Source organism: Gallus gallus, chromosome 5 (assembly GCF_016699485.2).
Source record: "Gallus gallus isolate bGalGal1 chromosome 5, bGalGal1.mat.broiler.GRCg7b, whole genome shotgun sequence".
NCBI classification, from domain to species: Eukaryota; Metazoa; Chordata; class Aves; order Galliformes; family Phasianidae; genus Gallus; species Gallus gallus.
Genome location: NC_052536.1, coordinates 18,534,357 through 18,549,246, shown reverse-complemented (window position 1 = coordinate 18,549,246; position 14,890 = coordinate 18,534,357). Strand labels below are relative to the sequence as shown.

The 14,890-nt window shown below is 40.0% G+C and overlaps 1 protein-coding gene across 49 annotated transcripts in view; it reads right to left on the bottom strand.

Annotated features, from left to right (window-relative positions):
* Positions 1-644: 644 nt before the first annotated feature.
* Positions 645-14,890, bottom strand: part of CD44 (CD44 molecule (Indian blood group)) — a 107,931-nt gene continuing 93,685 nt past the window's right edge. For 19 of the 49 annotated variants that reach the window (XM_040700621.2, XM_040700631.2, XM_040700627.2 and 16 more), the window contains 7 exons: positions 14,190-14,375; positions 13,543-13,731; positions 11,512-11,775; positions 10,449-10,634; positions 7,069-7,191; positions 5,750-5,828; positions 645-3,932 (listed from right to left, as the gene is read on the bottom strand). In XM_040700621.2, the coding sequence (XP_040556555.1) occupies positions 3,716-3,932; positions 5,750-5,828; positions 7,069-7,191; positions 10,449-10,634; positions 11,512-11,775; positions 13,543-13,731; positions 14,190-14,375 (1,244 nt within the window). In that variant the 3' untranslated portion in view covers positions 645-3,715. The remainder of the gene's footprint in view (positions 3,933-5,749; positions 5,829-7,068; positions 7,192-10,448; positions 10,635-11,511; positions 11,776-13,542; positions 13,732-14,189; positions 14,376-14,890) is intronic. The other 30 variants (XM_040700623.2, XM_040700625.2, XM_046941403.1 and 27 more) reach the window with 14 other exon arrangements.

The following is a 14,890-nucleotide window of genomic DNA, read 5'->3' as shown; positions in this document are numbered from 1 at the left end:
CCCCAAAGTTCCCACTGTTTCATGCTTCTTGCCCCAAAAAAGAGATGAGACCTTTGTCCCCCATACCCACAGATCTGGAGCTGCACCCCAGGAACCTGCCCATGTCAGCATTTCTGCTCCCACCTCTTTGTCTCTTTCACCTCTGCAGAGGAAAACACATCAGTACATGTGGTTACCTAAAGGTAACCATATGCTCTTTAACAAATCAAATCTCTTACAACCAGAGATGTCTGAGCCTTGAACTGTTTAATAAGGCCAAGAAGTAATTGCTGGCGAACAGCCTGATACGGCATAAAACAAACTGCTGGTGTTGTGTAAGCAGAGGCAGAACAGTGTTCTCAGAGGATTTTATTGCTCCCCTTCATCTATAGAAAGAACAACCAGGAGAACCCCCCAGCCAGGGTGATGGACAAACCTCTGCCTCTGTGTGGCTGTGACAGTGTCTATGAGACACCTGGAAATTTTCTCCAATAATATTCCACCCAACATACACTCCTTAGTGCAGTGGTAGTTGGTGGTAGTGTTTTTAGGCAAAGGACATGCAGGAGACGTCGTATGAAGGAGAGAATGTTATGCAGATATATCACTTGGGAACTGATGTTTTGGGAAGGCTTTAAGACATCCACACAGATAAAGACAAAGGCTGTACATCCTTTCTCTGCTTTAATCAAACATTCCTTTCAGAATCTTCAGGAAAATACAGGTGAAACCATCACCCAGGATTGTTCAATGAAAATATTACATTCTTGTAAAAATATCACCTGTCTTTTAAATATACTCTTTTAAACATTATTTCCATCTTACTGCGTGGACCTTAACTTGGACCAAGATTTGTGCTCCAAGGGAGCTGAGCTTGTCCCTAACCCCATGGAGATGGGGGCCCACTGGAGGCTGGTGGAGCATGAGAGGTCCCGCAGCCTTCAGTCGGTTCTGCAAGCAGGAGATCTGACTGCGGCTCTGTATGACCGCTCTGCCAAATGCTTCTCCTCTCCCACTACAAACACTGACCTCATTCCTTACCCTCAACGTGGAACCAAGTTTATTTTTGGAAGCTTATTTTACAGTTCCATGTGGCATTTTTTGGCAACGCCTTTTCTAATTACAATTTAGAGATGATATTTTCTTTAACTTTGATTAATCTGTTAAATAAATATGCAAATATATCTAGTGCTCTATATAAAAAATACATACACAACAAACAACCCCTGAAATAAAACCAAGATTAATAAAAATATGCACTATTTTACATGTATGAAATGGCCGTCTAGTTTTGAAACTACAATGAAACTTAATTACGCATCATTTGCACAACATAACCTAAACAGAAGCAGCATATATAAAATAATGGCACTGCCTTTTTAAAGAGAAACTGAGCATCTCCCTGTAACAGATATAAAAAGAAGCCAACAAGTATGAGCCATACTTCTATAGGTACTGAGCATTAGATAAATTAGAAGGATTTGGTGGATTTCTCCATTTTCTCAACATCTCCATAAAAAGATGAGTAATATCACATGGCCCTTCTTATTTTTATTTTTTTAAGAACATTCACCCATCAAGACGGTGAATTATCTCCTCTGATTGAGGCTTATATTAAATTAAGATTTAAGAAGAGGCAAAATTCTTATTCTGGATCTCCACACCTAGAGAAATGTGTATGTAACACCAGTTTAAACACAGCCTTCGATAGATCATTTTCATTCATAATGACAAATAGAAAAGCTTCCCTTAAACCTTACAGGAATTAAACAAAAACCAATGCAGACCATCAACAGACTTTGCACAGCACAGCTCAGTATTGAAATACGTGCTTATGGTTGGGCTGAGAGGTTTGACAATGGGCCCTATGTACTGACAGTGTACGGTACCTTGTCCTTATTGGCTTCAGCTTCTTTGAACACCCTCAGACTGCTCATAGATGAGACATACACAGAGTCAGAATGCATCCTATATGTACACTGAAATCACACCTCATCTTGGGACCTTTTGCCCAGGTGCACATTTTCCCTGAGGAGATCTGCCTGCAGATACCAGGGCTCTGAGCAACTTGGGAAACTGCTGAAGGGCTGTAAACTGAGAACCACAATTACGATTTTCGTTGTGCTTGGTGTTCCAGTAAAGACCAGTGCTAGTTAATGTTAGTATGTAGCCGGCTGAAAGCCCATCCTCTATACTGCTTCAGATGGAGAGCATAAAGTAACAGGCGTTAGCAGAACATTTCCTGTGCAGGTGCTGTGGTCAGGGAGCAGGTAGGTACCTCTGAACATCTCTTACCAAACGTTCCCTATCCAAGCCAACACAGACCTCGCTGCTTGCAGTTACTTCTGGTTGGTTTTACTTGCATTTTTCTGAGGCAGCCCAATTAGAAGTTATTCTCCGCTCCAATACGCTTTCTTAAAAATGGCACAGGTCACTGGTAGTAAATAATTTTCTTTCTGGCAGTTCATATCAATATAATGCACAGCATCATAGCTTAATACAAATACTTCACATAACAGACACAGAAGGACAAAACAGAAGTGTATGACAGTGCAGCTGCAGCTATTTTACTACATTACATTACTGGGAGAGTTTCCTTAAAATTTCATTGATCCTTTCTGTAAAATTTCAACTTCTCTTACCAATAAGCAGTTTTTCTTTTGGCATTTTTGACTAGAAGAAGTAAAAAGTGGATGAAGCAGAAATCAGAAGTGAGCAAGATCAAACAAAAGTAACGTTCTAAATATTGGCAAACTGGTGCAGTACAACAGTCGTGGGAGAAACAAGCTTTGGGCTCAGCATCTCCTAAGTAAAATGGAGCAGGGGAAGAGAAAGACCTATTCTTCAGGAATAAAAATGCTGTCATCATCTCTGATGACTTCCAATTGCTTGATTTGTGCATGCACAATAGAGCTGGGGTCGTACTGCTTTCTTAATTTTATACTAACTGACTCCTTAAAAAACATACACAAACTGTGATCCGTGAAGGAGGGAGGGGAAAGAGCAACGGACACCTGGGAAACTCAAGGATATATGTACAGATTGTTAAGTCAACAAAGAATAGAAGTTTATTATGTATCAGCTCATGTTTTCCTCCCTTTGTTCCCCCTCCCAAAAAATCCTGCTGTATGCCCACAGACATTTTAAAATATAGATAAATAAACTTTGTCCTTCTGGGTTTCTCTTGTTACAGACCAAGTCATCAATCATTACAAAATGTCACTTTTTGCTTTTACTGGCAGACTTTGAATGCACCTACGGCTCTTCCTGGCTGGAAGGCATTGCTGGTGGATTCTGCTGGGTTAGGCATTGTATAGCAGGCACTTCTGTTTTAAGCCTTTTTTATTTTGGCTCTTGACATCTGTTACTCACTTACTGTTGTACCACAACAAGTTTAGTACCTTAAATGCCTGTAAGATGGAGCAACTGGATGCTTCTGTATCTCCGCACAGCGAAGGCACCGCATTTGGGGAACAATGACATGCCACATGCCCAGGACACTGTAAGTGCCCTCTGTGTAGGAACTGGGAACTGACTGCAACACTTGGGGCTTATTTCAGAAAGCAAATGTCAATTTTGTAACTCGGACACCATGTCAAAATAATTAAAAATGAAGAAAATTTAAGCTTAATCGTGTTCAAAAGACATCAGTAGCACAGTGCATCTGTGAACTCCTGCCCAAGGTCCGTGTGACTTTGATTTTCCCAACACTGATCTATTTGGTGACTTCGTACCGCTACACTCCACTCTTCATGTCACCATCCTGATGATTTTGTGTTTCATCAACGGTGAGGAATTCGTCACATGCTCCTGTTCGGTCATTTGACTGTTCTTTGTGAACCAAGTGCACCATTTCTTGTGACTTGCTGGCATCTCCGTTTAATTCTCTTGTCTTCCTGTCCTCCACTGCACCTTTGCCATTATTAATGACTAGCTTTTTCTTCTGCCCACATCTAGATCAAAATAAAAAGAAAGTAAGTACCATAAATGGAGAGTAATGGAAATACGAAAACAAACTTCAAGTAAATATTTAGGAAAAGGTTCCTGGAAATGAAACTTGTGTCTGCTAGCACAGACCTATGCAAAGCAAAGTGCACAGTTTCTCCCTGCTGTGTATTTCATTTTTGGAAAAAAATGCAGCATATGTGCACAAACCTTAGCAGGAGCCCACTGGTCCAATTAGTAACACAGAATGGTTGGGTTGGAAGGGACCTTAAAGACCATCCAGTTCCAACCTCTCTACCGTGGGCAGGATTGCCACTCACTACATCAGGCTGCCCAGTATCTACTGTTATTAGAGAGGGGACTAACGTGCATTGCTGAAAGATGGAGACAATTTTCTGATTTGGGTATATCCATATTTATGAACTTTTTATGTACCCCACTATACAGACAGGATAATTCCAAATCCAGACTCAGGATCAAGATTCAACAGCTGAGCGTTCACTGAATGCACACAGCACAGCTCTCTTAAGATGGACTCCAACTTTTAAATTTGTACTGTAAAAGTGTTTTCAGTGAAGCAGGTTTTGTCTGAATGACTAATTTGGCAGTTAAGTATCACTTTTATTCATGCTTACTGACTGATAGCTGAGAGTTATTTTATCCAAAGCAGCTCAGTTTGCTGGGTAAATGTGGGGTATACACTTGGGAACGGATTCCTGCTCTGCAACCAGGAAATGCAGAGCAAACACAGGCTTTCAAAAGAGCAACTCAGATTTTCTTTCCTGAAATGATGGTCAGTGCCTAAATGTGGGACTCTGTATGGAGATCCTAACTCTTTTGGCAACAAGCACCATACAGAGGCAGCCTTCTTTGCAACATGAAGAATCATGAAGACATAAATAAACAAATGAACTGTCCTGCACTGAACCTTGGGCAATTGGTTTGGTTTGGTTTTGTTTTAAGATAATATCAGTTCTTATTAAGACAACATCAATTAAATATAGAAAAAATAAAATAAAAAAAATCCGCAACACCAAAAACACTATGATGAAACAATTTGCAATTCACTGAGAAAGACCAATTGCTTTGTGTAGGTGTTTGAGAGCGCTGCCATACTGATGTTGTAACAAATATGCAGTTCTCATTTTTAAATAAATGAATGCTTGGAACATTCCCACCCCACCACTCAGCTATCTCTACCCGAGTCTGCAGCAGGTTAGCATTTATCAGAACAAACGAATCTCTTGTTATTTTGATCCTGCTAAAGAGAGAAAAAGCTTTCCACCTGTTTCAAGCATACTAGATGACATCTCTACTTGAAAAATTGCTCCCCATAGGGATTAGTGCACGCTGCTAGGGTCTGATCCATGAATCCATACACACACGCACACCCACACGCACTGTCTCTCCTTGGGTCTCGCTCCCAGCTGCATGGCAGCTCTACATGAGATGTTTTCCACTCACAGCATCTGGGACATAATTTTTAGCGTTGAGACCGTTTCAGTTCTTGTCAGTTGCAATCTATAATTAGTCATCCTGGCCCTGTTTGTCTGTTTCTATGGTGACTCTGGGTATGAGGAAGGAAACAAAGGCAGCCTCTGCTTTTATAGGCATAGCAGAGTGAGATATAAATCAATAAGCTGTGCTGTTCAGGGTGTGTAACTCCAGAGCCACTTAACTTTAAAGAAAACTGTGGATATTTCCGTCTCGCCAAGTGCCTGATATCTTTCTTATTTCACATGGCCTCTAACAGTGTTGTGTCAGTGCTTGATTCTATCACCCCCATCACTCTTCAGTGTGTTTGAAGAAGTACAAGGTACCTTACCTCCTCCGGCTGTTAACCGCGATGCACACGGCAAGGATCAATGCCAGTGCCAGGAGGGCAGCAACGATGATCAGCCATTCTGGGGGTTGATGGAGGGAAGAAGAATGTGTTAATCCATTCCATGTAATTTCAGAGTTGCATGGACACTCAAGCATTCTTTAAACATTCTTTAAGACTTTTTTTTCTATTTTAAGTGGATATTTGCTCATTTTACAAATTTCTTCTTTGCAAATGAAATACATTTTCATCAGTTGTGTTGCCTACGTGGCCAAAAAAAGTGCTCATCTACGACCAGGCCAACTCTGATGAAATGCCTATACAATGTTAGCATATACAAGAACTGCACTTTGGCTGACATAAATGTAAACTGTTGTATCACTGATTTATTTCAAGAACAGGAGAAAAGGCTGAGACACCTGCAATCCCAGGTGCAAAAGTAGGATGGATTGAAGGTAGAGTGGAATGTCTATATTCATTTTGTTATTTAAAATCTTAAGTTAAGGAGTATTTATAGGGAAAATTCTAAAAAATAAAAGAAGAAGTTCAATATCATGAGGAGGTAAAACTGGAAGGGACCCTTGGAGATCACATAAGCTGTTTCGCACCAGTGAAAGAGAGTGAATAAAAACACCCCTGAGAAATGTTCCATTTGCTCTTAGCATTCTTTAAAAATGGAGATTTCATGGCAACCTTCCCCGCAGCCTGTTCTTTATGCAGGTCGCGCTATGGTTACCTTACCAGACTTTATCTCTGTGCCCTTCCCTGTTGTTTCTTTATGATTCAGTGCCTTGAACTGAATACAGTACCTCAGCTCTAGACTTGCCAGATCTACACTGAGTGGGATAATTACTTTCTCTGTCTAAAAAAGGACTTTACTGTTAATGTGTCCCAGAATATATTTGCATTCTTCTGCAGTTGTATCATTGTGTTGGCTTCTTTCTATTCTATTCCATTTTAATCTGCAAGCCCTTTTCTGCAATGCGTGTCTCAGCTGTAATTCTTCACTGAACATTTTCACATATATGATACTTTGCATCTACCTTCACCAAATTGTGTCTGATTGCATACCAAAGTATCCATGTTATTTATCTCTAAATCCAGTTCTCCTAAACACACAACTTCCATCATCTAGATTTTGCTAGAGTATTTTATGAGTTACAACATGCTCCATTTCTCAGACTGCTAGTGAAAATGCTGAACGTTACCTGATTCAGAACAAAACCAGAATAACGGTACTTGTCCTACATTTTTGTCTGTTCAGTTCATATTCATATCATTCTGTTCTTATATTATTAAAATACACAACTTTGGAAACCTACCTGGTACATGGGCTGTCCCTGGTTGTGACGTTACAGTTGTTGTTGTGGACAATCCAGGGGAAGAAGTAGGTTCACCGTCTCCCTTGTGTGGTCCCTGATCACTGTCTATATTGGACGTAGACCCTAAAGAACAAAACCATCTGTTAGTCCAAATATCCTTACTGGGTATTTCACAGGGAGGTACAAAAGCTGTGACTTCTGTTATTAAAAAAATATTTATAGAAAATTCACACCAGCAAACTACATAGGCTATAACTGTTGTACTCATCCAAACTACTGGTAGCTTTCATATTCTGATAACAAAGTTTATGGCTGTACCCTTTCACCTCTTATATAATTCATTTTTGATTGAGCAATACTTTCATGAACCCATATGCAATGATAGTTGCCTGGAAACTGTCTGGAAAGTGTGTGAAGACTTCTGCACATTGGCAACTTCTTGAAGAGGTTTCTACTGCATAAGTCAAAGGTTCTGCCTGTTTTACAGGGGAAAGAGAATGAGAAAAGAGTAGAGAGAGAAGACTGCAAATGGTCAGTAAGAAGAAATTTTAAAACTTTTAATTTTATTCCTGTACAGGATAAAATAGAAGTATAGTTCTCTAGGTGGTTTACATTGGATAGCTATGTATAATGTGGGATCTTAAAAATTCAAAATGGTTTTCTTATTAGCAAAAATTCTCTCTGTAAACATAGAGATGGGTCCCCTGGCACTTTAAAGTAAGTTTTGTAACTTGGTTCTAAGACAGAATTAGATCTTAAATCCAAATGAGTTCTTCTGGTCTCACATTTTCCTGTGACGGCTTTATGGCTTGAAATCTCATGTGACGGCAGTAATGTTTCTGGCCCACATTGTTGCCATATGGGTATTCCATGTCTAAAATTATTTGTATATAGTGCTTCACATGGGACTCCAACTTCATTATCAGGACAAAAACAATACTACAGATCTGCACCTCTCTGAATTCTTCCAGACCCTGCTAGAGCAAATTAGACACCGTAATCAGCTGCAGAGTTCTTTTTCTTTAGCACATATTGCAGTTCTCCTCTGTCCAGGCTTTCTGATCTCATTTCCTAACAGCAGCTGGCAAATACAAACTAAGAAACACATTTTTCCCCACTGTTGAGCGTAGCCAACAAGTAGTTCATGAACATTCCAGATGTTTTCATTATTATTAACAAGAAACTTATTGACTGATGAGTTGTTCTGCGATAGCTCATCCCAACGGACAGAGCACTAACTCAGCAACTAGAGGACTTGATCTAGCCTCCAAGAAAGCAGATCAAGAGGATTGTACTGACTTGCCTAACTGGCACTTTAGTGGATATTTTTAAGGTGCTTTATGTCACCCTTGAGAAATAGCAGAGCTTTTCCACCACAAAGCCCCTTATAAAAACATATATTAAAGACTCCTGTGCTAAAAGAACTGCTACATTCACCATTCCTCTCTCCTGAGCACTGAGGAGAAGCAGAATTTGGCCATATCCCCTGGTGTCCTGGCTCTGGGGAAGGTGCCTGCAGTGGGCAGGGAGGGCTCTCAGTTGCCCTGACATTTTGTTTTGAGGACATACTGAGTTTTCTTCTTTTTGACAGTTATTTTTTGATTCATTCAGTGGACTGTTCTGCTATTCCACTGTGACATGTGGACAAAAGATCAGTCATTAGGGCGATGTCAGACCACAGCTTTAAAACTGCTGCAGAGGAAAAGAAATCGAAAGAAAGCAGTACAGTACATGAAGACATTTGTTTGGAAGAAGCCTATAGCTAGAGCCAGCCAATATATTAATGAAACTTTTCATTCCATTACAGCTATACAAATGAAACAGCCCTTCAACAAATGAACTTCTTTAAAAATGGCAATATTAGTAATTCCCTTTCATTGTATTTAGTAGATAAGTGGGGAAAAAAAAAAAGTGCATTCACTTTGAAAAACGTCTTCAGAGCAATCCATGCAGGTTTTCTATGCTCAAAGCAGAAAAGTAGCAAGCATTTTTTCAAACTGTAATGTCTGCACACTACATTGAGGCTGCTTGGCCTAATTAAGCGATAGGGCAGTGAGTGCCAAGAAATGAATTTGTTGTAGTAGGAAACAGATATTAAAATAGGATTATCTTTCCAATAAAATGCAAATACGTACTTTGCATTTATATTGCTGTATCTATGTCTAAACACTATAATTTATGCAGTTTTGATAGGAGTGATATTGTTGAGTCAGTATAAAATTCTGAAGAAGAAAAAGGACAAATTCTACTTGTATGAATTAACACTAATTAATGGTAATTTAAGTAGACTCCACAAAATTGAGTGAAGCTATGCCAGGGTAAAAGTGGAAAGAGAAATTATGCAAACTTAGGAACATTTAGCCTACACTCTAAATTCCATTTCTAGCTAAAATTTTTCAAAATAACTACATTCATTGGAAACAAATTCTAACTCCCAGTCAGTATAAACAATAGAATTATCTTTAAAATATCTGCTGTATAATGTTAAATATACATAGGTACACTATCATGCTTAACTGTAAGGAATAACCACGGAGCATTGGCCAAAATCTACCATGGCACGATTCCACTAACTTCCAGGAAAGTACATGAAAGCACTATTTAGATCAGTTTGAGAAAGCAATATCTTCTGGAAAAAAAAAAAAAAAAATTGCTGTTAGAATGATGATCTGTGTGGAAAATGAATTTGGGAATAAGGAAAAGTCCCTTCATTTCCCATCCTAATAACAAACGACAAAAAAGAAAAAGGTATCTGTAGTGTAATAAGTAAAGTATTAACTACGCTAACATCACCAGATGAATAACCCCTTTTAAATAAACTGTTCACAAACAAAATGTCAGTTACAGCCCAGTCACTGGCAAGATACCAACTGCAGATATACCTACTAAGGGGAAAAAAAAAGTTTGCACAAGAAATTTTTGATATATGTTTAACCAATGCAGCGGGAATGAGGATGGCTGAAAAAGTGACAGTTGGGTTACACAGCAGTCATTTGTATCCATTTAAAAGGAAGTCAAAATGCTAGCATGTATTTATGGGCATAAGGAGAAAGCTTATACTTTTTCATTTTTGGGGGAAGTGTTACAAAATACAGATAGTAGAATATAAGACAAGGATACCTGCAAAACACTACTATTAGCCCTTTGGGACAAATACACTGCTTCACAGATGTAAATATTCCCCTCACTTGCATCTTCAATGAGGCCTATAAGCATACTGAAAAATGTCTTTAAAAATAACACACACACAAAAAGGCAAATTACACTACAAGTATAACTAAAAATTAAGGACACTACAAATACTTTCAGAAAGCCATCATTCATAAAAACAAGAGCTGACAGTTATATAAATGAGAACACTAGCAATGTGCAGTTCTTACTAGAAGGAGGAGGGGTTGGTAATTGGTATAGACGATCATCCATATCGGGAAAAACTCCAGGTATCAAACTGACATGAGAACCACCTGTGGCACTGGCTTGTTCACTTTCACTTCCAGGCTGAGTGCTGGGTGCCAGGGGCCTGCTGGTTGCTTCTTCTGCATGGAAAACATCCGTGGACACTGTGACTGCCAGGATGATGGCACAATTAGCTTAAGAGGCCCACCAAACATCCACCCACATTGCTTCCCTCCTTCCTGTATCGCAGCACTCCATAAAACACGTTCTGCTGCCTGGCTGAAAGCATGGCAGGAGAGAAGGCGTGAAGGCCTCCCCTTCTCCTTCTACATTGTCAGTGGCATTCGAGACCCCTAAGTAGCACGTGCTTGCCACACTGTAGGAAGATGTTGGCTGTATCCACACATGCCAGTGACAGGTGGAGAGGGAAGACCTTCAGAAGAAGAGACCACAGCAGGAAACCCGATCCTATAACTCAGGAGTGACCAGCCACGCCACAGCCAGATTTGCAGTGGTCCTGTGCTGGCAAGGAGGTGCAAGGAATTAAAGACAGAAAGTACAGGGCATGGTTCTTGTGTAACTGCCCTGCCCTCACCATCAGGACAACACTCGCTGGAGACGGTGCCACTGCTGAGCCACAAGAGCAAGTCACCCTGCTTGCAACCCCACCAGAGCACCTCCACCACACCGACCGTGGCACCAGATCATACCAAGCCTGACCTCACTGATGTGCAGGGGAGGAAGATGAGGCTGGAAATTCAGGGTCACCAAAGTGTGTGACCGGCAGAAAAGACAGGAGGCCACCCAGGAACATGCTTCAGCAAAGAGCAGAAACCACCAAACGCACCAGCAAGGAGACCCTTATGCCCCGTCCAGAAGGTCACTCTAACAGCAGATCAGATCCCGCCACAAAATTTTGCACTGCAAGTCCACAAGAAGAATGTAGATCCCAAAGATGAGAAAGAGAGAAGTAGTAGTCAATTTCAGAAGAAATAATGTCTCATTTCACACGGTGTGTGAGAAATGAGCATGATCCATTATTCTTACTGGTACCCGTGAGCAGAGATTCATCACCAGCTTCATTTGTACTGATGGGATCCAGCCCAAGGAGAACTGGACCCCCAGGGGCATCAGTGGAACGTGTGGTGCCTTCAGTGCTCTGTGCTGCTTCGATATCTGAAGGCAGAGTTGGCTGAGTTGGGTCTTCATGGTGACCATCATCAGGTGTGGCAAGAGCTGTATTAATGACTCGAGGTGTCCACGCTTCCTGGGTTACATCTTCTGGTTTCAGAACATCATTGGAGTCTGTGACTGTTGTGATGATGGCTAAGTTAACTTCAAGGATGTTTACAAATCCCTACCTTATCAATTTTTCTCTTTTTATTTCATTTATCAAGGTCTACCTTTTCCTTTATTAGCCTCTGTATAGAATAGAGTTAGGAAAAAAGAAAAGCAGGACAAAGAAAAAGTTCTGTATCGTTCATTATTTTTGTTTTTTTCTTCCTTTACTATTGTTCTATTGGACACTCTAATAGTTACATACATGTTTCCAAAATCTTAGTGATTTTTCAAGCATGCAAATCTAACCAAATCTAAGTAGCAGCTATTTAGACCTAACTATTTAAGACTGATAATATCATCATGTTAAAAAATGTTTTTTTTTTCTTTTCATTTATTTATGCATCTCTACTTTTCCGTGAGATGATCATAAAAGTGTGTACTCATTTCCCATTAGAAGAAGTCAAAATGAATTCACATGGAGAATAATGGAATTAAACTACTTAATGAATATCCTTCCCACATCATTCAGACAGTGCTCTTTTCTAAAGAGACTACTGTTAAGGCAAAGAAATATGGATGTCACAAAAACATGCTAAGAAACAGCACAGCCTAATTTGATGCACTTGAAGAGTATCCAAATGCTACAAAATATAAACTCAGTAATAAACATTAACATTGCTGAAAAATTTACTATTGAAATTCAACGTTATGAAGTAAAATGAGAAACCAAAACATTAATTTCCAAAAAGTGTAGCTTACAGTGCTTCTTAGAAAATATCTAGTAAATAGTAATCACTATTTAAGAGGAGAGAAATCATGCTACTTTTTAAATAAAATGAATATTATGATTCCTGTCATTACATAACAGCAAGATTTCAATGACCTGTTTGAAAGTATTTGAATAAATTTTCAAATCCTATTTGGGTTTTTGTATTTGTAATTGATCTGTCAAACCACATAAAGCTTAACATGCTGATGAAAATAAATGATAAAGCTTCATGTGATCCCCTTCATACAGAGCAAACAAGAGGAGGAAGTGGAGAAAAGTACTGTCTTCTGCCAATGCAAACTTTGTTTTTTATAGCTCTTTGGAAAATCCCAAGAGTTAAAGTAATCCTGAGGAAAACTGAAGGTGAATAAGAAAAGGGAGAGCATAAATATTACTTTTTCCCATAGAAGGTTTTTGCAGGTTTGTTATTCTTTTAAGAAAATACAAGGGATGAAAAATTTCCAAAGCACTACAATGTCATGAGCCCATTATTAATTTAAAAAAAAATAAAAGTTAAATTGAGTGAAGCCCCAACATTGCGATGCGGGATAATTCAATAGGATAATATACAGAGCTTTCAATAGGATAATTAACAAAACTTAAGAGCAAAAACTCATATAACTTCATGAACAATAGTAAGTTACTTTACAATTCACAGTACTAATGTCATCTGTGACAATACCAAGAGCAGGAGTGAATAGAAATGAAAACCTGGCTTTAAGCATATGATTCATTTACGTCTAAAAACAATAATATTTTCTCAGTATGACATCCTACTAAAATCAACCTGAGAAAAACTGGAAGACATAAGAAAAAGGATGCCCAGGGAAGAATGTTCCTAATGAATAGCATTTCTTATTTAGAGGTTAACATGCAACAGGATTATAAGACAGTTTATGACACTGCAAGTCCACAAGAAGAATGTAGATCCCAAAGATGAGAAAGAGAGAAGTAGTAGTCAATTTCAGAAGAAATAATGTCTCATTTCACACGGTGTGTGAGAAATGAGCATGATCCATTATTCTTACTGGTACCCGTGAGCAGAGATTCATCACCAGCTTCATTTGTACTGACGGGATCCAGCCCAAGGAGAACTGGACCCCCAGGGGCATCAGCGGAACGTGTGGTGCCTTCAGTGCTCTGCGCTGCTTCATTACCCGAAGGCAGAGTTGGCTGAGTTGGGTCTTCATGAGGAGCACGATCAGGTGTGGCAAGAGCTGTTATGACGATGGCTGAATCAGCTGTTTATCAACATGCATCCCACTGTGCCCATCCCACACCCACCACATTCAAGTTGCTCTTCCCTTAAAAACATAGCTACTGTTCTCACACCAGAAAAGACGAAGAAAAAGGATCGTCTCCCATTACATTCTCACTGCTACATTATGAGATATTAATTTCATGAAGTTCATATCTTAATCCAAAAGATTCCCAAAACAGTGGACACACAGAGAGGACATGGAGAAAGCAATCAGGAGAATTTCTGGACCAGTTCTCTGTCTGATCACAGATCCTTTACTTTAGTGCCATTTCCAAATTATTCGACAGAGCTTTTTACCTTGCAGTTATCATCCTTAGAAGAAAAGAATCCTTTCTACGACCCAATAACACTCATTTGCTACTCAAGACTATCGGAGTAGCCGTACAGAAAATTCAATAAAAAAGCAGTTCTTACTAGTAGAAAGATGAGTAGGTAATGGGTTAAGATGTTCATCAATGTCTGGAAAAACTCCAGGTATCAAACTGACATGAGAACCACCTGTGGCATTGGCTTGTTCACTTTCACTTCCAGGCTGAGTGCTGGGTGCCAGGGGCCTGCTGGTTGCTTCTTCTGCATGGAAAACATCCGTGGACACTGTGACTGCCAGGATGATGGCACAATTAGCTTTAGAGGCCCACCAAACATCCACCCACATTGCTTCCCTCCTTCCTGTATCGCAGCACTCCATAAAACACGTTCTGCTGCCTGGCTGAAAGCATGGCAGGAGAGAAGGCGTGAAGGCCTCCCCTTCTCCTTCTACATTGTCAGTGGCATTCGAGACCCCTAAGTAGCACGTGCTTGCCACACTGTAGGAAGATGTTGGCTGTATCCACACATGCCAGTGACAGGTGGAGAGGGAAGACCTTCAGAAGAAGAGACCACAGCAGGAAACCCGATCCTATAACTCAGGAGTGACCAGCCACGCCACAGCCAGATTTGCAGTGGTCCTGTGCTGGCAAGGAGGTGCAAGGAATTAATGACAGAAAGTACAGGGCATGGTTCTTGTGTAACTGCCCTGCCCTCACCATCAGGACAACACTCGCTGGAGACGGTGCCACTGCTGTGTCACAAGAGCAAGTCACCCAGCTTGCAACCCCACCAGAGCACCTCCACCA